The sequence below is a fragment of the Strongylocentrotus purpuratus genome, unplaced genomic scaffold, assembly GCF_000002235.5.
Source record: "Strongylocentrotus purpuratus isolate Spur 01 unplaced genomic scaffold, Spur_5.0 spur5_scaffold_3, whole genome shotgun sequence".
Classification (NCBI taxonomy): domain Eukaryota; kingdom Metazoa; phylum Echinodermata; class Echinoidea; order Camarodonta; family Strongylocentrotidae; genus Strongylocentrotus; species Strongylocentrotus purpuratus.
The window spans coordinates 6,167,152-6,194,765 of record NW_022145609.1 but is presented as its reverse complement, the minus strand read 5'-3'; the positions used below and the strand labels follow the sequence as shown (position 1 = coordinate 6,194,765).

Genomic DNA, 27,614 nt, shown 5'->3' with positions numbered 1-27,614 from the left:
TATCATTATGATTATTTTCTTCCAATGTGCATTCAGGAAAACAAACAGAAAACAAATAATTAAACTCAGAAGTTATTCTTTTGCTCACAAGTAGGCTCTCCGTCTTTCAAATACATCAATTAAATTATTATATAGAAACATGAACATGGAAGGAAACGGTTACTTTTATCCTAAAATAAGAGTAAGGGTGATATAGCAAACTGAAAGAGGAAAGTCGGTGTCAACAAGCCCAGGAAACAAAACGGAAGGTTCAAGTTTGTTTTAGGTCATTGCAGCGCGAGACACGGCAACGATCATTTCTCTTTCTGTCTATGTACACACATTTTGAAATTCAATCATAAATGAATAGCTTCTGACATCAACTCGCATCCATTTTTTGATTTAAAATGAAGTTCAGCTCCGAGAAAACATTGTTCGTTACTATCATCATTGCAGCCATCGTGTCTTTACAAGGGGGTAAGAATATACTTTTTTACTATTATATAATTCTGTTCTGTTTTTTTGTGTGCGCTTTACTTATTACTTGTGAAATATTATTCAAGAACGACTGAATATTTACAGGTTACTTGTAAAGGACAGACCGAATACCATGTTACAAACTTTAAAGTATTCACTGCTACGCGCATATGTTTGTCTAAATTCTTAGTTTAATTGACCTTTATTCATCTTGGGAACCGGGGGTGCTGGGGACGCTGCAGCACCTCCCCCCCCCCCCCCCCTTTATTTTTTTGTTTCAGGAGTGGACTTATCCCCTGCATTAGATGGTGCTGGGGTGAAAGGGCACCCAGAAATGTAAATCCACCCTTCAGCGCCCTGTTAAAAAGGGGAAATCACTTCCAGTTCATCCTACTTTGGGGTGCTGTTTAATAACTATATGTGCTGTTTCAACATCCTGCTGCGTCAGGTATTACATGCAGCCGCCTTATGATTTCGAAACTTTCACTATCATATCATTATACAGTAACAAGTCAGTCAGAATGGCACCGACTGGATGACGCAGTCTATCTAGTGGACAGCATCACCCGATTAGACTACGATCAGGCGCAGGCTCTCTGTCAAGGTTATGGAGCGAATCTAGCAAGGGTTGACTCAGACGAGATCCAGGTATACAAACGATTCAAAACGATTTCTGACGTAGCAACATATGAGGGTGATACACTGGCGTACCTATGGGGGGGGCAGTGGGGGCAGAGTGCCCCCCTGACGGGCTCCAGGGGAAAAAAGAAAAAGGGGAAAGAAAAGAAAAGAAAGGAAAGGAAAGAAAAAGAAAAAAGGAAAAGGGAAGAAAAAAAGGAAAGAAAGAGAAAAAAGGAAAAAAAAAGGAAAAGGAAAGAAAAAAGGAAGCAGAAGAGAAAAGGAAGAAAAAGGGAAAAGAAAAGGAAAGGAAAAAAAATGGGGAAATTAAAAAAAAATAGACCATGGCCGTACGCACCACGGGGGGGGGGGGGTGGGGAGGTAGTTGACCCCAGATATTTTGAAAACGTACAGTTTTTTTTCCTGAAAATGTAGTTTAGGCCTATACCAAATCCTTCAATTCTACTTTTGAAAATGCAAAAGTACCCTCATGACTAGTTCGGTCGCTCGAACTCCCTTCACTCCTTTTGCTTTTGAGATTCTTCGAAAACTTTTAACGCATTTTCCCCCTCCCCCACCAGAAAAATATTCCGCATACGGCCCTGAAAAATTAAGACAAATGAAAATAGGAAAATATAAGTGATATAACAAATTCGAAACTGCTTGCTAGCCTATTTTTTATTAAATGTTTTCACTTGCTCGTCCCCCTGCAAAAAAGAAAAGGATTAGCATTGCCTAGAATACAATTGTGCCTGCCCCGACGGGCCCCGACCTGCAACCATGGCAACAATAACACACAATGTATGTACCAAATGTTACTAAAAGAGACTAATTCATTTTTCTCGCTCGCTACACTCGCTCGCGAATAAAATGAATAGACATTGCTTTGGAAACAATTGTGCCCACCCTTGACCTGCAACAATATAATAAAAAATGGAAGAGTTTTTTCGCCCTCTCGCCAAAAAGGAATTGAATCGCGTTGAACGCGATTGCGTCCATCCTGACCTACACCAATAAAAACAAGTTTATTTATTAATTTCTATTAAAAGATAATTTTTTTTTTTGCTTGCTCGCTATGCTCGCTCGCCAAAATGGAATTGACACCGCTAACGTGCCCGCCCCAACCTGCAACAACCAGTTAATAATTATGTACCAAACGTTATTCAAAGAAGTTTTGGTGTGCTCGTGCTCGCCAAAACGGAATTAACATCACCTTAGACATGATTGTGTAAGCCCTGCCCTGCAACAAAAAAATCTGAAATTTATGAACCAACTATCATTACAAAAATTTTGCTCGCTCGCTACGCTCGCTCGCCAAAATAGAAACAACACCGCTTTTAATAATCACGTCCCTGACATGGAACAATGAACCCACGTTTTATGTACCATATTTTCCCTATAAAAGAGAAGTTATTTTTTCGCTAGCTCGTGGAATTATGTGCCCACCAAAAACCTGCTACAATATCATTAAAAAGAGAAATGTAGGGGGTTGCCTGCCCGCCAAAATGGGATTGACATTGCCTTAAACACGAGTGTGCCCGCCCCCGACCTGCAACAATGAAACAAATTTTATATAGCAATTCATTGAGAGAAAGATGTATTTTTGCTCGCTAGCTAAAATGGGTATAAAATTAGCCTAAACACAATATTGTTCCCGCGCCCTGCATGGGACAATTGAACCAAGTTTACTCTCTTAATTTCTAGGACTTATTTTAAATCCAAGTCCCCCTTGGTTTTGTTTTGGAATAAATTCTTTGGACTTTAAAATAAGTCCTAGAAATTAAGAGAGTTAAGTGGCAATTATTAAAAAAGAAGTGATTTTTTTTTCTTGCTCGCTACGCTCGTTTGCAAAAAAATTAAATTGACGTCGCTATCACTCGCTAACAAGTGAATGTTCCCACCCCAACTTGCAACAATACCAGTTTATATACCAAACGTTACTTAAAGATTTTTTTTTGCTCGCTCGCTGAAAATTAGCATCGCCTTTTTTGTTTGTTTCGGTCGCTTGCCCCCCCCCCCCCCCCTGACGGAGTACCCCAGGTACGCCGCTGGGGTGATACGTTTAGTAAAAAGAATGAATGCAAAATGAACGGCGCTGTGATAGTAATTGCCTTGTTCCAGGCGCATGCGATAATATCTATTACACATGAGGATTGCGCATTACCTACGCTAAGAGAGCATACGAAGGCAGTTAGTGTAAGGGTAGACTTTTATTTTCCACCCAAATCAGCGGCTGAGATGAGTCTAGAGACCCGCGAGGCCTTTTGGATTCTGGTTTTTACTGCTCTGCATGAATTATTCATGACTTTGGATTTATCGACCAATTAGAATGGCCATCTCCCAGTTTATTTCGTTCGTGATTCGTTCATTTCAAAACATGTAAGAAATGGTAAAAGACGTAAGACTAGATTTGCTTATGAGATGAACATATATATAATTAATACAAAATATAACATCCAAATCTACTTTACATACAAAATTACAATAAAATAGGAAACATTTGATGACTTGAGCTAACAATTGTAAGTGAGATAATTGGACTTTCTCTTTATAGTAAATGAACCAGTCCAACTCGTTCCGTTCAATCTTATAGGTATTCGCACTACGTAGAGTTTACTGTGAACGTGATGGATAATATATGCCGACGTCACGCGATGCGTTCGCTGATGGGACGTTACCATTTCGGTAGAGAACTTCAGTCGGAAGCAAGGGTTAACAAAAGAAATCCAAACCAGATTACTAAAGGCCTCTTGGCTGAAGCCACTCGCTCTGGCGTTCACTTGGGTTATCGCGATTAGTCTCTTTTTAGTAGCTCGGCGTCTATCAGAAATGAAGCCTTGTGTAAAGGCTAGTGTAAGGGCGAGTAATATAATACAATCTGTGTACGATTTACTTCTTGAACGTCACTCGCACAGGAAAGGCCAAACCCTGAGCCAGTCACAGATACAGCTTTCAGTCAACAATGACGCCTCATGTCCAAGGGTTAATATTCATTTAATATTTTAAAAAAATGTCCGATTCCTAAAAAAAAAAAAAAAAAAAAAAAAAAAAATTGCACATTTCTACCATTTTACATTCGAGTGATGCCACGCATAGAAGATCTCGAGAATGTTTCACTTTTGTTAAATAGTTTCTATTCAATATCATGTTACGATCAGGCCATACAACTTTTCTTGGTGATTATTTTGGTTTTAGGAATGGGAAGTGAGTCGTATGTTTTGTATTTTTCAATATCAATGCAGGCTTTCTTGACGAGTTTCATCACTCCGCCTTTAAGAGATACGCGGTGCTTTTGGATTGGTTGCAATGACAGAGAGGTCGAAGGTCAATTCAGATGGCTTGACGGCACACCAGTGATGTAAGTACTATAATCACGATATCGACAATAAAATAAGTGCATTTCTTTGATTAATCTTGTAGGACTAAATTCATGTCATTTGACCGTTATCAGTAATTTGGCTTTTGATATCCATATGAGGCGATGAAGTTTGTCAGAATTTATGAGCAATCCACGTTTCTAGATTTAGCTCAATTAAGATACCTGCGAACACAAAACGTTCTAAAGACGTTCACAAAACTTTCCAATGTCGTTATAACGGTTATGATCCGGTGGTTATTTTTTGTCACATAACCGATCATTTACCCGGCAGTTGTCTTTTAGGAGTAAATAGTCTGCAATACCATTAATAGTATTTTCTCACATTCAAGCCTGGGTATTTCATTGTTATTGCAATTGTCATGCCTTTGATTTATTTTGGTTTTATATTAGATATGATGGTTGGGCCCAAGGTCAACCAGATAATGGTGGTGGAGGTCAAGATTGTGCTTGCCTCTGGTCGAGCAGAAATAATGACATACATGGACAATGGGACGATGACGGCTGTACAGTAGACAGAAACTTGATTTGCCAGAAAGGAATTTGTGAGTCAAATTACATTTATCAATTGGCTTATGTGTCTTCAAATGTCACTCTAGTCTTATGTTCGTTGCACACAAGGCGTTATGAATTATGTCTGACGCAAGACTCCGTCAAAGAGTGAGGTGCGGTCTTTGATGTGAGGATAGCGCATAGGGTACAAAGAAACGCAACGAAATGAACAGAGCAGCATGACACACGGGGCAAAACCTAATTTACTGACTTGGATTAGCGCAGGTAACCGACGCAATTAAAATTACGTTTCGTCTGCAATGGACATTTCAATTGAAATCATTTCAACCTCAAATTTATGTAGTTAAAAACATTTGATCATTTATTGTGAGTAAGTTGCTAGATTTTGTTTTTTATCCTTTTTTTCTCGTATCTCATATACAGATAATTTCCGACTGACGATCCCTCGAACAAATCCCGGTTTTATTAATGTCTACTGCGCCGTCGACGTCGAAATCGAAGGAGAAACACTGTCTCCAGATGACGTCAAGCTATCCATCGGTCAAACTCTTTCGTCATCGAGACCGATTTCCCACTCATCGACGAGCCTTGATGGTGAATTCCGTAATAATAGTTTCCTCCTTTACAACGTGACCGAAGGTGACCAAATCTTCTGCTACGCTGGTGAACTTCCGGACAAAAATAGATCCTTTTCACTGGCTACTTTTTCTGCTGTCTTTGATGTTTACGGTAACATTAAGTTCAAACCAGAACTCATCATATTTAAGCTGATTCTACGCGACATTGTATATGAGCTGCATTTGCTTCTTTCTTTCCTTTTTTTCTGAATAGTAGTACTAGTCCCGGTGGGGTCACTCTATGTGACTTCCGGACCGCATGACCGTTACCAAAATCGCGGAAAAAGGGGTCAATTTCAAGCAATGTCCGCGGACAAAATATTCCTCGGAATAAAGAAAATAGGGGGGCACAGGTGTCCCCGAAATTGATAAATAGGGGTCAGGGAAAGGGAAAAGAGAAAACCGGGAAGGGAAAAGAGAAAACCGGGAAGAAAAATTCTCGGAGCCGAGTCTTGTCCTTGAAATATGGTAAAATAGGGGTAAATTTGCGAAAGTGTCATTACAATCTTAGAAATAGGGGTATTCCAAAGTACGATTTTGTCCTTGTTTGGACGTAAAAAAGGGGGTTAAATTTCACAAAATGTCCTTGAAATTGACCGCAAGAGGGGGTTATATGCATTGGTGGTAACGGTCATACGTGTCACTCTTTGCAGGGGAGTGACCCCACCGGGGTACTAGTAAGTAGTAGTAGTCTAGATAGAAAGGAGGCAACGACCAAATGAGGCGGGCGGGACGAGATACTCGTAAGTTTTGTTAGGCTTAGTCTACTTGGCCTTAAATGTTAGTAAGCAAATAATTACCGTGGGTGAAGGTGATGGGACAGTCCCAAGTATCACTTAATTCCGAGGCGATCTAGATGTGCATGTAGTTATCTTTCCGAAGCTTTGCTTCGGAAAGATAGTCTAACGTATGTAGTTTACATTCAGATCGATGAGGAAGTGATACTGTCTTTTAACTGATAGTTTGCCATCGCCTGAAACCAAAAGGTGATTATTTACTTTATAATATATTCCACATCGGAAACATTTCACTGGTAGGGTCTACGAGAAAGATAATCTAACTGTTTTGTACCTAACTTGTTAGGCTAGTGTTACTGTTAGCTAGTTCTAACACTACTACTTACACCTACTACTGGTACTTCTAAAAGTAGTACTACTACTAGGTCTAGATTCTAACTGTTAGATTGTATTTTCTGTACGATGGCATGAAGCCCCCGAGGTTTGATCTACTTACCAACAATGCTATTCCAAATGACTTCTTCCTACATTTTAGAGCAACAAGTCATCAATTAACAGCTAGCAGTACTTACGTACGTGTAAACACGCAACGTATAAAATTCAATTTGTAATTCGCGCCACATCACCGCGGTGGACGTGGTCGCCTGCATGCGTTGAAGATAGTACACAGTGTTAAACGAACTTTTCTTCTCCCTTCATGTTTGAAATAGATGACGTGATTAACTTTTGACCAATCGTAGAGCAAGATTCTTAGTACGTTGAATTAGTAAATAACATGTATATGCATGGATATTATCCGAAATACATATTTAAGAATGCAACATATTTGGAACTTTATTAAGTCTATTTCAAATATGCCCTAAAAGGTTTCTAGGACGCCTATCACCTGGACATCCACACCGGATAACAAAACCCAGTCATCTTAACTATCCCCTAGGGCAACCACCCCCTATAGGCTCTTAGACGACCGTTACCCCCCCCCCCCCCCCCCTGACAACTATCCTAGGGGGTAGTTGTCTGGGGTAGTTGTCCTGGGGGTAGTCATTCTAGATGGTGGTTGCCCTAGGGGGTTGTCCTAGGGGGTAGTTGACTGGGGTGGTTATCCGTTGTGGATGTCGGCCAGGGGTGAGGTGTCCGGAAACGCCTAAAAGATGTGATAAAATATATATATATATATATATATATCTTTTTATTGTTTCACTTGTTAGTTTCTTCGCTGGTGTTTTTATCTTCTTCATAACAAATAGGTACCCCAAACATAGAATCAGCTATTAACTTGATAGCTTTATCATTTCCAGCTTTACCAGAGCTACCATCCGGCCCAACAGCTGGAGAGATCAGCTCATCATCAGTCACTGTCTTCTGGAGCTCTTGGATACCTTGCCTGGATCCTGGTGATGGACCTGTTGTTGGTTACCTTATCTATCAGCAAACCATGGAAGAGAAACAATGGACAATGGCTGGTAGAATCGACTCGGGTGTGGGAGTTGGCGATCTTCAACGAATAATGGAGTTTGTATTGACTGAGTTGGAACCAGGAACAGAATACAATATCAGTGTGTCTGCCGTCAGAGAAGGTCCCGGCGGAGAAGGACTACGAAGTCCACTTGTGACTGTTACGACTCCTAACCTCCGTGAGTGGTGATTAGACCAATCGATGATGATTTCGTATACGGATGTAAACAGAAACATCCAACCATCAGTTAATCACGCATTAGTCATAGCCTCAATAGTCCTATGTCTGTTTGTTGATTTGGCGGTCAATCCTGCGCTCAATTATTGATCTTATCCTGAATCTTACCCCCACTCAGTGTTATTTAGGGTACGCATAATATGCATGTTCCCTCCTTTTGAAAACACCCTCCTAAGTCTGGTGTGTAAAGTTAATACGGGCCGGATTTTTGTGTACTACGAGCCGGACTTTGGTGGGTGAAAAGCACCCCTTTACCGGACATTTTGGGAACACGCATGGTATCCATCCGTTCACGGAGTGGGGGGGGGGGCTCTTATCGCCCATACAACCGACCGACCCGAACTCCCTTGCGCTGAGCGAGGAGCCTGGAAAGGGAGGCGGGCTGATGGGATTTTAAAATTATGTTTTCGAGTTAAAATGCCGGATCCTTAACTGATTATTGACTACGATGTCGCATTGCTCCGACAGTTACCCTCGACCTTAAGACAATCATTGATTTGTCCTTGATCATTTTAAAGAACTTCTTAATGTGGCCCAAGCACTATGCGCAGCCTATGATTTTTGTCCAAGGGAACCAAAAGAACGAAGGGACAGTGATATCAAAATATCAAATGTCTCTATAACAATATTTGTTGCAGCAATAGGTCTATTCTGCAATTAGCAATAGACTGATGAATCTTGGCGATTTACGCTTATCATTTCAATGTTGCAGAGAGTCAACGCCTGAGGAAGTCTAGTGCTGCTTGGATGGTTTTATTCGTGATATCATTCTTGGGGATCATCATACTTGCTATTGCCATAGTGATTTTATGGTAAGAATAAAAAAACATTTTAATTTCTAGCATAATAGTAATGCCCTTTTCGAAAACTTTTTAAAGGCAGGACGTGGATTTGCAATATCTACATTGTTTTGTAATTGTCTAATTCCTAACTATAACTGGTTTATACAACAGAGCTGTCTCCAATCCATTCCTCATGTAGCCTACAGTCTGCATTGCAAAAAGACATTTTTAGCTAAAAGAGTTACAAAAACCATGTCAGTCTCATCATGCTTATCATAAACATTATCTGCATATACACCTGTATCTTTACACTAATAGTATTTGATGATTTGCCGACTATATTGATGGTAATAATGATGATGATGGAGATGATGATGATGTTTGGGAAGATGGGGACGATGATGTTTGGGAAGATGGAGATGAAGATGATGAAGAAGATGATGATGATGATGATGATGATGATGATGATGACGTTTGGGTAGATGGAGATGAAGATAATGATGATGGGGAATTAGAGATGATGACAATAGTGATTATCCACTATTTCTGTCCGTTTTTTCTAAATCGACCACCAGCAAGCGGAAGCAGAAGAAGGAAGACCTGTCTCGTTTACGTGCTGCCCCATCAGCAGGCGACCCAAAGAGCCCTCATTACGAGCTGCCTCAACCGAGTGTAGTCAGGCCACCTGCCTACCAGGGCCTCAAAAGAACGGGGATCAGCAACACCAAAGAAGAGGTTTACGCTGACATCATTGATCCAGAGAAACCGGAATACGTCAATATTCCATCTGGAGTACAAAAGTAATCACTTAGGACTGCGTCGACGACACCGTGGTATTTGACATGCAATGAAGTGACATCGTACGAGGAATGGATAAAAGTTGGTTTATTACTGGACTGCAAAAGGTCGCGACTTGTTGGAGACACATAATTTCGAGGAAGAACAAAAAAATCCGCGAATAAGCGACAATTTCAGTTGGAATATACCCTGAATTTTCGCCTGGATTCACATAAATGTCTTGCCAATTTGTTTATTAAACCAATTAGTCACAAAGTGTCGTAGTTCTGTCGCAATTTTGTCGCGCTCAATTGGGTTCGCGCCTTTCTCGAACACGGAATTTTCGAGAAGGGTTCTAGACGGGCTCGAGACTCCCGTTGACGACCCTTAGGCTACTTTGAGAGAATTTTTGTTCGCACGATTCTAATTTTAATGCTCAAAATTCCAGGGACACGAAAGCGAGGCACTTGCACAACTAACGCGAATATATTGAGAAGCCACGCGATTGTTTCCAGACGGTTAAGGGCCTATCTCACTGAGCAGCGAATGCTTGCGAACGTTGCGAATTTGGATTCGCCAACTTTTCTGACGAATGTTGGCGAAAATCAGCGACATTAAGTGACGTTTAGCGACAATTAGCAACATTTGAGCGAATGTCTCCGAAAGTGTTTGCGAAAGGCAGTTGGCGACTATTAGCGACTGTAAACAAATGTTAGCGACAACTTTTGCGAAGATTAGCAACTATTTGCCAATCCTTTGCCACTATTTGTGAACGTTTGAGACCTTTTGCTAACTACTGGTACTCAATGGGTCGATTTTATAAAGGAACCATATGGTAACGTGGTCGCTAGCTTTGGCGAAACACAGAGAACTGACGAAAACAAAGAGCAAAACCGTTTAACAACCGTTTGCAAAGGCTTACGACTGTTTTGCAAACGCTAACGACTGTTTTGCAAACGCCTGCAACTGTTTGCGGAAAAATAAATTCGCAAAGAAATTTTGAACATGTTCAAAATTTCTTTGCGACAAGAAAACTGTTTACAACAATGAAAACTGTTTGCGATCTTTCTTGCAACCTTTTACAACATTTTACAAACTCTGGCGAAACCCCAAATTCGCTACGTTCGCAAGCATTCGCCGCTCAGTGAGATAGGCCTATCTCACTGAGCGGCGAATGCTTGCAAACGGTTGTTAAACGGTTTTGCTCTTTGTTTTCGTCAGTTCTCTGTGTTTCGCCAAAGCTAGCGACCACGTTACCATATGGTTCCTTTATAAAATCGACCCATTGAGTACCAGTAGTTAGCAAAAGGTCTCAAACGTTCACAAATAGTGGCAAAGGATTGGCAAATAGTTGCTAATCTTCGCAAGAGTTGTCGCTAACAATTGTTTACAGTCGCTAATAGTCGCCAACTGCCTTTCGCAAACACTTTCGGAGACATTCGCTCAAATGTTGCTAATTGTCGCTAAACGTCACTTAATGTCGCTGATTTTCGCCAACATTCGTCAGAAAAGTTGGCGAATCCAAATTCGCAACGTTCGCAAGCATTCGCTGCTCAGTGAGATAGGCCCTTAAAGAAACTCCCTCGCGAATGCCGTTCGCAATTTGTCGCCAACTATCGCAGCCCAGTGAGATTGACGCTGAAGGTAATAATAGCAATTATATACCTCACTTTAGAAATCCACTATTGACCGGTTTGGGCATTTTACGTATATGCGTGCAATCTCAATGGGAAGGATTTTACATGATCGTGCTATCACCCCTCGGCACGCCTCGGGGCGATAGCACGATTATGTAACCTCTCCTTGAGCGTATAAAAACAACTATGTCTCTCATAGCAGTCATTATTACTATAATATTTCATTAATCTGCTAGCACATTCGCTAAATGCTTTCACAGGCTCCATCAGCTTAGAATACGAAGCGGATAGCTGCGGGGGGGGGGGGGGATGCCACTCTACCTTCCCGGGAGTTTATTTTTTTTAATTTAAAGTTTATTCAATTATCGACGTGATCTATTTGAGAGTGATTTAAAAAAAAAAATCTCATCTACACTAAATATTTGGGTAACCAGGTTGATTTTTGGTATACAATCAAATATCAAATTTATAAACGAGGACGTGTCAATGTTGTGCCAATGTAGGTATGGTAAAGGGAGGAACAGAAATGTAAAGCCTTTTGGTCTGCATGTCCCCACCTACCCCCTTGAATCTGGAAAATCCCGAATACCCCCCCCCCCTTAATCCCCTTCTCTCTCTCTCTCTCTCTCTCTCTCCTCAGTTGTCTTCCTCTTTACTTGTGTCTCTCCCTCCTTTCCTTCCCTCTTCGTATCTCCACTAAACCCCTCTCTTAAAGGTTTTACTCTATTGAAACCATGCAATGCACTATTCTATGTAAGCATTTGGTGTATGTATCATGCAATAGCATGTGACAATATGTAATACCTTGTATATATTATGACATTCGTACTATAATTCTCATACGTAGGTATAACTTTGTAATGATAGTGTTTTAAAAAGTTAATTAAACTAGTTTGGTAAATAATTGTGTTGCTTTTGCCTTCAAAAGAGGTCGTTTCAGCCCGTTCTGTTGCTCAAACATTATACCAATAGATTAATGAATACAAAAGTAAAATGTGTACATTGCCATCATCATCATCATCATCATCATCATCACCACCATCATTACCAACATCTTACATACATATGTATATATATATACCATCATTGCTAAGTAAAAACACCGATACCGAGACATTTAAATCCTCTGATAACAACATCTGATTAACATTTTATTTAGTAATCCATGTAATATTTTTGCAAATGGGCCTTATAATATGTTGACATCTACATTGTATTCGCAAGGGACGTCGATTGACCATGTTTTGAAAACGTGTACGGATTGTAGACAAAAATCCACAATCTTATTCATTTGCAGACTAAGGGTAAGAAAATCATTCCGCCGACAATAATTTTGAATACGAGTTGTCAACACAAGAAATAATAAGGAGTCTATGCATAACCCTCCTTCAAAATTGCATCTGTTCTACGGTTAGATAATATCAGTTCGGATATTCATACTAACACATTAAAATTAATTGTTGCTCAAGCGTCGAAAGTATAGTTAAAATTGATAAATACAAAGATGATCGTATACGTAAACAAAAAATTGTTATCACTAATTATATCGACATGAATAATCGATATCTCCACCTATATTTGAATTCAAATGTATACGTAAATCTAACTTAAGATAAATCTAATGAAATATTCTACTATTTCCAACAAACTCACTAATTCAGTTTCAAAAATCGTTGATTCACTCTAGAATCCAAATAAGGTAAACCTTGTACAGTAATGGCAAGAGTTACAATAAGAAAGAAAGAGGGGGCGATCTCTCTTTTGAAAATAGAGACACCAAACAAGTTGTTTTCTTGAATTTCGCTGTGTAAAAATGGAAAGAGTAACAAAACAAATAACATAGTACGATGATACAGATCATGACTCGAGAAATTGAACAAATTAAACCTTTCATTAAGTCATTACTCTTTTGAAATAGAAAACCTTTTTTAGGGGAAGGCTATCCAAAACTGTACACGGGCTTTAACTTTTAGTGCAATTAAAATTTGGAATACGAAAAGATCCTTTAAAAAATCGCGCTCGAAACATTACAACGTCAATTCGCATTTGAAAGCCACGCTTTATCGTCTTCACAAAACAATTTAACCATATTGGTCAAAGAGATAAAAAGAACTTTTATATTACTTTCACCAAAAAATATGATAATAATAAAACAAAGAAGATTAAAACAACTTAAAACAAAGCAGAATTATGTATGTATTTAAGAAGGTTATTACGATAATCTTCTTAATATTGTCATTCCACGTGAAATCTGAGGCGGTAGATTGTGAACCAATAAATGGCAGTTGGAATTCAAAAGTATGACGCTGAGTAATTATTTGATTTCATCATCATCACTTAGACCCAATACCGATCAGAAACGTATCCGAATATATCTGTTATTGCTCAGTGCTTCGGCCGCCATATTATGTAGGCCTACTCTACAATCATTCATAATTGATATTGAGTTTCAAATATTTCTATATTGCCTTTACTCATGACAAGTTGGCAACTATTATAACAACCAGACAGTACTGAACCTTTAATTGCACTTATTGAGAGACACCCGTCAAAGATACTGACACCTTCGCTGAAGCATCATTTTGAGAAGTACGCCGCATCGCCCGCAGTATGGGAATGTCTTACTGTCTTTGCGTGGGATTAGCAAACAGCATGGACAACGAATCCGGTACATCTTGTATCTAGAAACAAAAACAACAAGAACGTCAACGACATTTAAGCCCTTATGCACTACTTATAGCTACTTGCGCCCTCTATATAGCAAACAATGCCTAAGCGGCATCCGTTGGTCGCCCATGGTCAAGTTTAATTGAGAGCTGATTTGGTGAGATAACCACCTGCCAGTGACCATGCAGGGAGATATAATCCTGCCTAGCCAAACCAAACAACAACAACAACAACCAGTTGGCGATCCGTAAGGACTCGTAAGAAAAATCCGTGTATGTGAAGGGGGTATTAATGGGATTTCAATGTGAACAACAACGAAAATCATGGCCACGCCATCTAATAGTCTACTTTTAAAACATGAGCTAATTCTTTCTTGTATCTTCAATACTGAAAAGACGGAAGTACAGAAATCATCTCCTTCCGACTGGTATTGATATTACTAACTGACAGTAATAATATTGAAAATGAAAAGGATATCTTTCACCTAAACTGAATACAACGGTGTTAGAGCCTACAACCAACAATCTTTGATATTCTCAATATGCTATATACTGTACTATATATAGGCTCTCTCACATCCTCAATTCAATGTCAACTTAGTATTGACTTTACAATTTCTAAAAAAATACAAATTGATTTAATAGATTCTATGTATTCATGTTTATTTATAGGACCTCTGTGTTATTACTTACATTATATTTCGAGTCAATAAAACTGATATGTAAGATGAAATATGATTTTTTTTTTTTTTTTTTTTTTTTTTGGGGGGGGGGTAATAATCGAAACCGAATTTTGTTTCTTCTTTTTTCCAGCTGGTCTTTTTTAAGCATACCCTTTCTTCTTGTCGATTACAATTTAAATTTAGAATAGGCTAAGAAGAACCATTAAATCCTCATCTTATTTGTCTTAATTTCAAAAACTATTGCAGGTTTTTAAATACATATTTCGCTGAAAATTATGAAACCGAACCTGACAGAAAATATTTAAATATTTACAAACATTGGTCATTAAAAATTTCATAAGCCATAGACCTTACATTAACATACAAAACACCAGCAAAACCATAATGATAGGAACTCAGTAGCAAACAGAAACCAAATTATATCCGCTAAGAGGGTTTGTACATGTATGTACAATGATATCTCTTTATCACGATGCACTATTTTACATTCCGCGGACTAATATGAATATGATAATCAAAGGTATCTGAAGTAACTGTTAACATGAGCGTTAGTAGTAGACAATTTAAAAAAAAATCTTACTCCTAGTAGGAAGATGTTAATGTCTCATCCATTTTATTCATTTATTATTATCCATGTGTTTATCAGTTTCTTATTTTTATCATTATGTTTGTTGTTATTATTATTATTATTATTATTATTATTATTATTATTATTATTATTGTCATTATGGTTATCATTATTGTTATAATTATGATTATAATTATTATTATTATTATTATTATAATTATTATTATTATCATTATTATAGGATTTTTCGGCCAAATTCGCGAGTTTGTCATTTAAATTAATTTGTCTTGCGTTCAAATTCGACGGTTTTAGTGCTGTCAGATATATCTTGGGTTTATATTCCTTTTACTAGTTTTCAAATCTATGCAGTTTTCGTTAGAATCTATGTATGTTTCATTCAAATTAATGAATAATGTGCTTCTTTTGCTATTTGGTCATTCGATTTGGCGCAACACGATTTCTGACATCGCGAAGGTGTACTTTTAGCATTCGAATTCATTTTTAGCATTCAAATTAGCACTTTTTGCACTTAAATTGATGGTCAATATACATTTCTCGTTAATTACACACTTTTTATAGCTCATTCTTTTTCTTTCAAGATTTTTTTTTCATGTGTATTTCATCATATTTCATTTTCTTGCATTTATACACTTTATATACTTTTAGATTTATCTGATATTCATCATCCTTTAAGTTTGATTGTGAAAAAAAAAAACTTACATCTACGGACTTGATGGTCTCAATATTTTTGTAAATTTTCATGTAAGGAAGTTGTTTTTCTTGTGTTTCATCATAAATGTATCACAATTTCATTATGGAGGAAGGGTAAGATATTGTGACTAGGGTAGGTATTTTTGTATCCCCATTTTTCCGGGGTATATGAACATGTCCGTGCAGAAATGCCATATCCCTTGATTTCGCCCCTTCTTTACCTAATGTCTGACTACACCCATATGCATTGTCCTTAATTTTTTTTTTTTTTTTTTTTTTTAAACTGTAAACGTGTGTTGCATTTCTTCCCCCTAACATTCCTAATTTGAATAAACATAATTCGAATACGAATGACAGGTGTTAATTTGAATGCTAAAAATGATGCCTCGACAAGTGACGATTAATTTGAGTGCTAGTTGAGCAGTTCTAAATTAAATGACAGATCTATGAAACCCTTCAACCAAAATCCCAAATTAAATACCAAAACGTGAAAATTGAATGAAAATTGACATGGCAAAGCCGATCTGCGCTAACTTAAATGCAAAGTAAATGAATTCGAATGACAAACTCGCGAATTTAGCCGGGAAATCCTATATTGTTATTATTATTATTATTGTTATTATTAGTATTATTATTATTATTATTATTATAAATAGCATTCAAATTAATCGTCACTTGTCGAGGCGTCCTTTTTAGCATTCAAATTAACACCTGTCATTCGTATTCGAATTATGTTTATTCAAATTAGGAATGTTAGGGGGAAGAAATGCAACACACGTTTACAGCTTTAAAAAAATGCAATTAAATACATGTATTGCTATTGGGGTCTTTTCTGTTATTCAATTTATTAATGTCGAGGACAAAGCATATGTTTGTAGTCAGACATTAGGTAAAGAAGGGGCGAAATCAAGGGATATGGCATCTCTGAACAGACATGTTCATATGCCCCGGAAAAGTGGGGACACGAAAACACCTACCCCAGTCACAATATTGTACCCTTCCTCCATAATGAAATTGTGATAAATTTATGATGAAACACAAGACAAACAACTTCCTTACATGAAAATTTACACAAATATTGAGACCATCAAGTCCGTAGATGTACAGTAAGTCTTTTTTTTAACAATCAAACTTAAAGGCTGATGAATATCTGATGAATCTAAAAGTATATAAAGAGTATAAATGCAAGAAAATAAAATAGGATGAAATACACATGAAAAAACGATCTTGAAAGAAAAAGAATGAGCTATAAAAAGTGTTTACAAAACGAGAAATGTATATTGACCCTTAATTTTAGTGCACAAAGTGCTAATTTGAATGCTACAAATGAATTAGAATGCTAAAAGTACACCGTCGCGATGTCAGAAAATCGTGTTGCGCTAAATCGAATGACCAAATAGCGAAAGAAGCAATTTGTTCATTAATTGGAATGAAACATACATAGATTCTAACGAAAACTTCATAGATTTGAAATCTAGAAAAAGGAATATAAACCCGAGATATACCCGACAGCACTAAAACCGTCGAATTTGAACGCAAGACAAATGAATTTGAATGACAAACTCGCGAATTTGGCCGGGAAATCCTATATTATCATTATTAATACTACTACTACTATTATAATTATCATTATTATTTTTATTTTCTTGTGTACATTATTATTATCATTCGTCAACATCGTCATCATTATGATTATTTACCTCCGATGTGCATTTAGGAAAAGAAGAAATAAAACCGGGAATTTATTATTTCGCTTACAAATAGTCTTTCCGTCTTTGAGAGAAATCGATTAAATTATTTCATTGCCAAATATGGAAGCATGACCATGGACGGAAACGGTTACTTCTATGTTAAGATAAGACAGGGTGATGTAGCAAATTTATTATTTGAAACTGAAACAGAAGGCTCCTGGTTTGTTTTAGGTCATTTCAGCGCGAGACACGTCAACTTTCATTTCTTCTCCAGTCTATGTACATGCATTTTGAAATACAATCATAAATGAATAGTATCTCTTTCTGACACCAACTCCCATCTATTTGTTGATTGAATATGAAGTTCGCCTACCAGGAGACAGTGTTCGTTACTATAACCATTGTAGCCATCGTGTCTTTACAAGGGGGTAAGAATTCTTAGAAATCTATCCATGTTCTTTTATAAATGTAATGCTTCCTGGGAGAAATTTCAAATTGGGTATTTGTTTCTAGTTCATCGTGACTGTGCCATGGACCAGTGATGGCCTGGTGGTAGAGTCGCTGCCCGGTAAGCAGTAGATGCAGGTTCAAGTCCCGCTGGTTCCAAGATTTTTTCTGACTTGTTTTTCAATACAGATCGATCAATCGATCTTATTTACTGGGTGTAAGCCACAAATATGTTTAGATAATATCCATGTTCGTCATAAAACCTCATCCCTTTTTGTTCTGATAAAAAAAAATCTTATTGCTTAGTTTAATTTAATTTTTGTGTTAAAAAGGAGAAAATCACTTCCGGTTTATCCTACCTTTGGGTGCTGTGAATTATATCTGCTGTTTCAACATTCCGCTGTGTCAGGTATTAAAATAGGAATGCTCGGGAAATCAGCCGTCTTATCATTTCTAAACTGTCACTTTCATATCTTAATACAGTAACAAGTCAGCAAGAATGGCACCGACTGGATGACGCAGTCTATCTAGTGGATAGCACCACCGCAGTGAGAGGGTACGATGAGGCGCAGGCTGTCTGCCAAGGTTACGGAGCGAATCTAGCCAGGGTTGACTCAGATGAGATCCAGGTATACAAACGATTCAAAGAACGGCCAGATGTTAATCACAATTACTCTTTTAGCTTGTAACGTGATATATATACAGCTTAAAGTTACGGCTAAGTTCTGTTTAAATGTGTTGTAATTACAAATCCACCGTTGTTGACCGTTGTGAGGGTGATAATTATAGTAAAAATGAATGAATGCAAAATAAACAGTGCACTGATAATAAATGATTTGTTCCTGGCGCATGCGATAATATCTATTACATGCGAGAATTGCGCATTATTGATTGCATCACCTACGCTAATAGAGCCTACGAGGGCAGTTAGTGTATGGGCGAGTAATATAATGCAATCTAAGCACGATTTACTCACTCTCACAGCAATGACGCATCGTGTCCGAGGGGTAATATTCATTTAATCGAAAAATGTCCGATTCTTAAAAAAAAAAAAATTCTAAATCATTGCACATATAATGTTGTGTACGATTCTTCCTTCGAGTGATGTCACGTATAGAGAGATGTGGAGAATGTTTCACTTTTAATTGTTGAATAGTTTCTAATCGATATCATGTTACGCTCAGGCTATAGAAATTTTCTTTGTGATTTCTTTTAGGAGTGGGAAGTGAGTTTTATATTTTGTATTTGTCAATATCAATGCAGGATTTCTTGACGCCTTTCATCACTCCGGCCTTACAAAATAGCCGGTGCTTTTGGATTGGTTGCAGCAGGGACAGAGAGGGTCAATTCAGATGGCTTGACGGCACATCAGTGATGTAAGTACTATAATCACGACATCGACAATAAAATAAGTGCATTTCTTTGATTAATCTTATAAGACTAAACTCATGTCGTTTGACAGTTAGTTGTCATTGGACGTTAGATCTTCATGTGTAGCGAGGAAGTTTGTCAGAATTTATGAGGAATGCACGTTTCTAGATTTATCTTAATTAAAATACCATGCAAACATAAAACGTTCTTAAGAAGTTCACAAAACTTTCCAATGTCGTTAAAACGGTTATGATTTTAATGTTATTTATGTCCTATAAATGATTAGTTAACCGGCATTACTTGTAGGAGTGAATAGTCTGCAGTCCAATTAATAGTATTTGCTCACCTTCAAGCCCGGGTATTTCATTGTTATTGCAAGTGTCCTGCATTTCATTTTTGTTTTGTTTTTAATTAGATATGATGGTTGGGGACAAGGTGAACCAAACAATAATGGTGGAGTTCAAAATTGTGCTTGCATCAGGTCGGTCACAGAGTATATATATAGAAAGCATGGAAAATGGGACGATGACCTCTGTACATTGGACAGAAACTTCATTTGCCAGAAAGGAATTTGTGAGTCAAATCACAGTTATCAATAGGCCTATGTGTCTTCAAATGGCACTCTAGTCTTGCACACAAGGCGGCATTAATTTTGCCTGACGCAAGACTCCTTCAACGAATGCGGTGCGGTCTTTGATGAGCAGTGTGAGAATGGCGTCGCGCAGAGAATGGCTGCTAAATTAACAGTGCAGTATTATATGGCGCATGGGCTAACTACTTAATTCACTGACTTGATTAGAGCGCAGTACTAGGTAAAACACCCCTTCACGGTTAAGGCCATCATTTTCATTTGCGATTAAAAATTTGCGTAAGCATTGCCTCATCCTGGCCTCATCAATGTTTTCAGACGCGCATGCATGTATTATTGCGTCACTGCCTGCGCTGCGCGCTCACATCATGTCGACACATGCGATGTGCATGCTGCATAAAATCAAGGTTACTCGCAATTCATATTTCTCTGGTTGTCTCATTTTCGCTCGTTGGAACATTGCCAGCACAAACCACTGACCTCTACCTCCTGGACGGGTCATCGCCCATTCCCATTCACTATACGTTACGTACTAAAAGGCTGTAATGTCTGACCGTTCATGAATATTCATGTTATTGCTTACCTCGGCAAAATGTTTGCTTTTACTAAATGGAAAAATGACGGTGGGGGGTTGGATGAAATGGACATAATGAACCAAGCAGAAGTGATCTATGATAATTCATGCTTCTTATCCTTCGTGTGCTTGACCTATAATCTTAAAATCACTTGGCAAACTGAGTCCAAATTAAGTTCGACTTGTTTCACTTGTGTATTATAGGCAATGACGAGCTTGCAACCTATTTTGATCAAATTAAGGTGGGTGAACTTTCAAAAGTCAATGGGACATAAGGGTTCCAATGAAAGAGCTAGTGATAACGTACGTCGGGGTGGATGTGCTTTTCGTTTATTCAAAAAATGAATTTTTAACGATTTTTGGGGTAAAATTCCATAGGCTAACATGTTAGGCTGCTGACTCTGACGATAGGGGGCGTTGTGAAATGAGACTAAACGGGGCTATATGTTAAAATGGTGCCCATATCGGCGCATGCGCACTCTTGTAACCGTGAAAGGGTGTATTGACGCAATCAAAATTTCTTCTCGTGTGCAGCGGGCTTTACATTTGAAAATCATTTCAACATCAAATTAATGTATTTATAAACATTTTATCATTTACTGTCATATATGTTGCTAGATTTGGTATTTATTGTTCCTAAAAGACCAATGCCATTTTATCATTTACTGTCATATAGGCCTATGTTGCTAGATTTGGTATTTTATTGTTTTAAAAAAGACAAATGCCTTTCTACCACACTCATTCTTTCTTGCATCGCATTCTACAGATAATTTCCATCTCGTGATCCCTCGAACTTATCCCGGTTTCGCTAATGTATACTGCGCCATCAACGTCGAAATCGAAGGAGAAACACTGTCTCCAGATGACGTCACGCTATCCGTCGGTCAAACTCTTTCGTCATCGAAACCGATTTCCTGCTCATCGACGAGTCTTGACGGTGAATTCCGTAATAAAAGTTTCCTTCTTGACAATGTGAACGAAGACGACCAAATCTTCTGCTACGTAGGTGAACTGCCGGACAAAAATAGATCCTTTTCACTGGCTACTATTTCTGCTGTCTTTGATTTTTACGGTAATATTATTTTTGTTCCAAACAATTCTCACCATATTTAAACTGATTGAGCAATTTTGCATGTTATAGTTTACGATGAAATAATTCGTACCCTTAAAATTCCTTTTAAAATATCGAATTATCCCGAATTATGTGTCTTGAGAATGTGACAAATTAAAGCTTACATCAAAAATTATTCAACCTAATCCCTCTTTTGTTCTTGAGTTACGAAAAACACAAAAATCATCAAAATCATCAAATTTAAAAGGTATACGCACAATTCAGTTGTTCACTGTATGCAGTATATAACAACATACATAATGCCTATGCAAGGACATTATCCAGAAAACCTATTTAAGAAAGCAACGTACTTGGAGCTTTAACATGTCAATTTAAAGTAGGCTCTAAGAGATTACAGATTAAGATGGAGTTTTGTCAGTTGTTTTATTTGTTTGTTTCTCTTGGGGTTTTTTCTTCTTCATAACATAAAGGTAATTTACAGATAAACCACTTATTAACGGGACAGCTTTATCATTTCCAGCTTTACCAGAGCTACCATCCGGCCCAACAGTCGGAGAGATCAGGTCGTCATCAGTCTCTGTCTTCTGGAGCTCTTGGATACCTTGTCTGGACTTCGGCGACGGGCCAGTTGTTGGTTACCTTATCTATCAGCAAACTATGGAAGACGAATGGATAGTGGTTGGTAAAATCGACTTGGATGTGGGAGAGGGCGATCTTCAACGAATAATGGAGTTTGTATTGACTGACTTGGAACCAGGAACAGAATACAATATCAGTGTGTCTGCCGTCAGAGAAGGTCCCGGCGGAGAAGGACCAAGAAGTCCACTTGTGACTGTTACGACTCCTACCCTCGGTGAGTGGTGATTGGACCAATTTTAATGATGATTTCGGTAAACCGAAACATCCAACCATGAACCATCAGCTAAAAACGCATTAGTCTTAGCCTCAAAAGTCCTATATCGGTTGGTGGCTTTGGCGGTCGGTCCTGCGTCCAATTGACATTAGCCATTAATCTTATCCCGACTCTTACCCTTACACTATTACCCCTACAACCCCCCCCCCCCCCCCCCCCCACTCCGCTGCACTGAACGAGGAGCCGGAGCGGGGAGGCGGGCTGGTGTGACTTTATAATAATTTCGTCGCCTAAAAAATGCTGGTTCCTTATTGACTACGATGTCGCAATGCTCCTATAATTACCCTCGCCCTTATGATAATCATGGAATTGTCCTTAATCATTGTACAGAACTTCTTAATCAGGTCCAAGCACTACCCTACAAACCAATTATGCGCAGCCTAGGACCAAGGGAACCAAAAGGACATAGGGCCAGTGATATCAAAATATTAATGTCGCTATAAACATTTATAGCATTCTTTGTTGTAGCAATAGGTCTATTCTGCAATTGGCAAAGAACTGACAAAGTTTGGTAATTAATGCTTATCTTTTCAATGTTACAGAGTGTCAGCACCTGAGGAAAACTAGTGCTGTTTGGATGGCTTTATTCGTGATATCGTTCTCGGGGATCATCATACTTCTTGTGATTGTAGGGTAAGAATAAAAACTATTTAAATTTCTTGCATAAGTGTAATGCCCTTTTCGAAAACGTTTTAAATGCAGAATGTAGATTTGCAATATTGATGTTGGTTTTTACGGTTCTTAGTCCGGCAGCCACTGAGCTACACCTCGTTTTGTTGAAATAAGTTTTTACTACTCCCGGACGACTAGCCCCAGAAAACTACCCCCAAGGATAACAACCCCCCGGACAACTACCTCCCCCCCCCCCCCAGAAAACTACCCCTACGACAACCATCCTCTAGGACAATCCCCCGGACAACTATCCTAGGGGATAGTTGTCTGGGGGTAGTTGTCCGATGCTAGTTGTCAGGGGGTAGCTGTCCAGGGGTAGTTGTCCTAGAGGGTGGTTATCTTAGTGGTGGTTATCAGGGGGTGGTTGTGCAGGGGTAGTTGGCCGGACACGGTTTTTTACGTACCAGGTAAATAACACCCTGAAAAACTACCCACCCCACCCCTTCAAGGACGATAAGTCCCTGGCAAATTACCCCCCCCCCCCCACCCGAAAGATTACCCCAAGGACATTCTACCCCTCCCCCTTCCCCCCAGGACAATTAACGTCCTGAAAATTACCCCCAGGAAAATTATCCCTTTGGACAATTAACCCCCCCCCCCTCAAAATTATCCTATATATATAGGACAAATACGTCCCCCAAAGAGAACCAAGGACAACCACCCCCGAGGAAAAATACCCGCGGTTCATTGAAGGGGACTTCCACCCTGATAATAAGTTGGTTTTAATGAAAGCAGAATTATATTTTTCGAGGGGTAATTGTCACGGGGGGGGGGTGATTCTCCAAGGGGGTAATTTTAAGGGGTGGTAATTATCCCTCGGGAGGATAGTTGTCCACGGGGGGGGGGGTGTATTTGTCGTAGGGGTGATTTTCCGAGGGGGGGATGTAATTGTCCTCGGGGTAATGAAAGCAGAATTTTGTTTTGAGGAGTAATTGTCACGGGGGGGGGTATTTGTCGTAGGGATGATTGCCCAGGGGGTAATTGTCCTAGAACTTATTTTTGAAATTTCTAATTCCTAATTATAAGTAGTTTATACAACATAGCTGCCTGAAATCTATTCCTCTTGTACATCTTAGTATAAGTACTGTTAGATCGCAAAGTAGGCCTACCAATATATGTCCATATAACATAAACAAGGAATTCTCATAATTCTGTCCCCAATACCTAAACTAAAAGAAAAAAATGATCAACATTCTAAATATACTTTGCCCCAGTAACCATCTTTCAGTCGACCCAAAAACATTTCTTTTAGTCTTTAATAATTTACTGGTCTCTGTCATGACTGTTTAGTGGGACATTTTAAAAGAATACCTTTGTATTCTGTTTTGTCGGACAGAAATTTACAAGGCCATTAGGCAATTGCCTGATTAATATGCTACGTAGGTTAATTATGCTAGTAACGCTAATTATTTTAAGTTTCAACCTGACTGACTTCTGAGATGGATATTGGTTGTCATTTAATTTTAAAAAAATACTCTTTGAAATTATCACCCCAGATTTTTTCTGGCTAGACTAGACCTATCTCAATTAATTCAAGTATTCAAATTTATTTATTATGTTAATTAGGCTAATTATAATACATATACATGGAATATTTCTCATGAATTGATGTGTTGTCTTTAAAATGTGATTTACAATGTTGCATTGCACCATTTTCAGGCTTGTCAGATAAACAATGACAATGAACTCCATTATATTGTACATATGCTAATTAGCTCATTATGCTAATTATGATGTTGAAGACAATTGCATTACTAAAAAATAAAAACTGGTGGCATAAATGAATTCTTCGTCATAGGAAACCCTTAAAAAGTAATATTATCCATGTTTTAAGGCTTCCTGGATTAATATTAGCAACATATTCCATATTGCACATATGCTAGTTAGATGATTGTGCTTATTACGCTATTTAAGACAATTTCATTACTTTAAAATAAAAATCAATGTCGTAAATGAATTCTTTGTCATAAAAAAACCTTTGAAAAGTCGCATTACCCACATTTTCAGACACTCTGTATTAAGATTAGCAACATATTACATAATTATTGAACATATGCTAATTGGATGATTATGCTAATAAAAAAAGTTGCCCAAGGTTGCCAAGGTGGCAACGAAGCTGATGTAATTCAATACCCATCTAGAACAAGAATCAACAAAAGAACTTGTACTTGGCAACTTTTCTAGGTCTGAAAAAATTCTACCGGACTAAAATAGCATTTTTTAGGTAAAAGAGTAACAAAAATCATGTTAATCTCATCCTGTATATTATTAATTTGAATATCTGCATATATAATTTTGAGGTAAAATACCATCTATTTTCTTATACCTCTATCTTTACACTTATTTTATTAATAGTGATAGTAATATTGCTGGTGATGACGAAGATGATGATGATAACGATAACAATGATTAATCACTATTTCTGTCTGTCATTTCTAAATCAACCATGCAGCAAGCGGAAGCAGAAGGCGGACCTGACTCGTGTACGTTTTGACCCAGAAGGAGCAGGCGATCCAAAGAGCCCTGATTACGAGCTGCCTCCACAGAGTGTAGTCAGGCAACATGCCTACCAGGGCCTCAGAAGATCAAGGATCAGCGACAGCATAGAAGTGGATTACGATGACACCGCTGATCCAGAGAAATTGTAATGTCATCTGGAGTTCGAAAGTAGTTATTAAGTCTGCACTGGAGGCGTCATGTATTGAGTTAGGACTGCGTCAACGACACGCATGACCTTTGACACGCAATAAGTGACTTTGCACAAGGAATGGATGTAGAGCTAGTATCACATTGGGCGTAACAGCTTGCAACTTGTTTTAGACACAACATTTAGAGAAAATACTAGAATTAGCGACAATTTTCACTTGGAATCGCACTAAATTGGTACGTACGACACATTTGTGTATGTCGCGCGAACTCCCGACAACATTTGGGTACAAAATTTGCCTGGAGTTTTCAAACTATATGCTTTAAATATGGTTTAAAGTACATTGCACTGGGTGTGTGTGTGTGTGTATGTGAGTAAATATGGCTGAGTGTGTTTGCAAGATATTTGTAATTGTTTTGTATAAGTATGAATATAAATATATTTGTATATATTTGTATATAATTGTATGTTAATGGGCCCCTTTTACAAACTCTGCTTCTCAGCCATGCACTACGTCTTTCGTCTTCTTTGTTGTTAGGGCAGACAGCCAGTGGAACGGATTCGTTTAATACAATTATGGAAATACAAGCATTACTTTAAACAAACAGAACTTTGGTATTTCCGGCTCATTTTTCCTGATTGAGGTGTCATATAAAAGGGCAGAAATTTACTTTTGTAGAAATGTGATTTTGTCTTCGAAATTCAGACACCGTTCGCCAAATGACTTTTTGGTACCCTCTCTTTATATTGCTTTTTATCAGTCATACGTGAAATATGCATCATATAAGTTGCATCAAATGAAAGAGGATCTAAGCTTTACAAAATATGTGTCATTTATTAATCATAATTGAGATTAAGTTTTGATAGAACATGGATAATTCTCGGTTTCATCGTGTATCCCCCCCCCCCCCCTTCCCGGCTGCTATCGACTCAAGCATTCATGCTTATGATAGTTGGCCTCTGCATTTATCCTGATTCTTTGACTTGCCTCCATACTTTCAAGTTTTCAATTATATGTAAGCATTTTGGGGGGTATATTTCATTCGTCACTTTTTATGTTATTCAATTATATTACATACTGTTATTGTTACTTGAATATTTTGTATTTGATTTTTCGATTAATGCGGAAACATCTGATAAAAAAAATGTATCATGGTTTAAATTGACTTGTGTGTGCGTGTGTGGGTGTGTGTGTGAGTGTGAATGTGATATTTTGTTTAGGAGTTGGGATGTTAGGTATGTGGTTAGATGTATGGGTGGGTGCTGTTCTGTGAATGGAGTATTTGTACAGTGTTCTATATGATGAGTAGATAAGTGTTGTGTTTGGTGTAATGGTAGTCACGGTCTTTGGTGTGGTCTTGTGAGTAAGAATAATTGGCTGGAGTTCCAGTGTTGTGCGCGTGTGTATCCGTGTATGTTTTGTAAGGTGCGAGTAAATGTGAATGTTTACGGGGGGGGGTAAGTAGTAGAAGGGGTGGAGGGATGGCGTGCTTAGGGTGGATTGTATACAAATATGTATACTTATTTTATTTCAAGTTTCATGAATGATGGTAATTAAGTTCAGTATGTGATTATTATTATTAGAACAATTTAGTGATTTTTTCCATTATTCTCCTTCTTTGCTCACTGTTTTATGAATAATTTATTTATGTTATGAAAACGGAATGAAGATCTGTATTTGTATGGAATTATTTACATTGATTTTTATGATTTATTTTGAATGAAATCTCTAATAAAAAAAAATATTGAAGAAAAAAAGTGTGTGTAATTTTTGTACATGTAATTATATCGTTATGTTTTTTAT

The 27,614-nt window shown here is 38.0% G+C and overlaps 2 protein-coding genes across 2 annotated transcripts; both read left to right on the top strand.

The window, feature by feature from the left end:
* The first annotated feature begins 296 nt into the window (after nucleotides 1-296).
* LOC105437893 lies at nucleotides 297-7,962 on the top strand. Its single transcript, XM_030996661.1, has 6 exons — nucleotides 297-456; nucleotides 962-1,104; nucleotides 4,317-4,432; nucleotides 4,844-4,995; nucleotides 5,387-5,692; nucleotides 7,625-7,962. Exons 1-6 carry the CDS (start codon nucleotides 387-389, stop codon nucleotides 7,960-7,962), a joined length of 1,125 nt encoding a protein of 374 aa, XP_030852521.1. The 5' UTR covers nucleotides 297-386.
* An 11,458-nt stretch (nucleotides 7,963-19,420) lies between these two features.
* On the top strand, nucleotides 19,421-26,170 carry LOC115928771. Its single transcript, XM_030996660.1, has 6 exons — nucleotides 19,421-19,425; nucleotides 19,759-19,916; nucleotides 21,273-21,578; nucleotides 22,099-22,431; nucleotides 23,034-23,124; nucleotides 25,616-26,170. The coding sequence occupies exons 1-6, from the start codon at nucleotides 19,421-19,423 to the stop codon at nucleotides 25,809-25,811; spliced, it is 1,089 nt and encodes a 362-aa protein (XP_030852520.1). The 3' UTR covers nucleotides 25,812-26,170.
* Nucleotides 26,171-27,614: the final 1,444 nt, after the last annotated feature.

Bases quoted from the DNA above. Each gene is read 5' to 3' on its own strand.
- LOC115928771 (XM_030996660.1), top strand. The intron at 21,579-22,098 runs GTAATATTATTT...TATCATTTCCAG, and splicing joins TGCTGTCTTTGATTTTTACG to CTTTACCAGAGCTACCATCC. The intron at 23,125-25,615 runs GTAAGAATAAAA...TCAACCATGCAG, and splicing joins ATACTTCTTGTGATTGTAGG to CAAGCGGAAGCAGAAGGCGG.
- LOC105437893 (XM_030996661.1), top strand. From the start codon at position 387: ATGAAGTTCAGCTCCGAGAAAACATTGTTCGTTACTATCATCATTGCA. The intron at 4,433-4,843 runs GTAAGTACTATA...GTTTTATATTAG, and splicing joins CTTGACGGCACACCAGTGAT to ATATGATGGTTGGGCCCAAG. The intron at 4,996-5,386 runs GTGAGTCAAATT...TCTCATATACAG, and splicing joins GATTTGCCAGAAAGGAATTT to ATAATTTCCGACTGACGATC.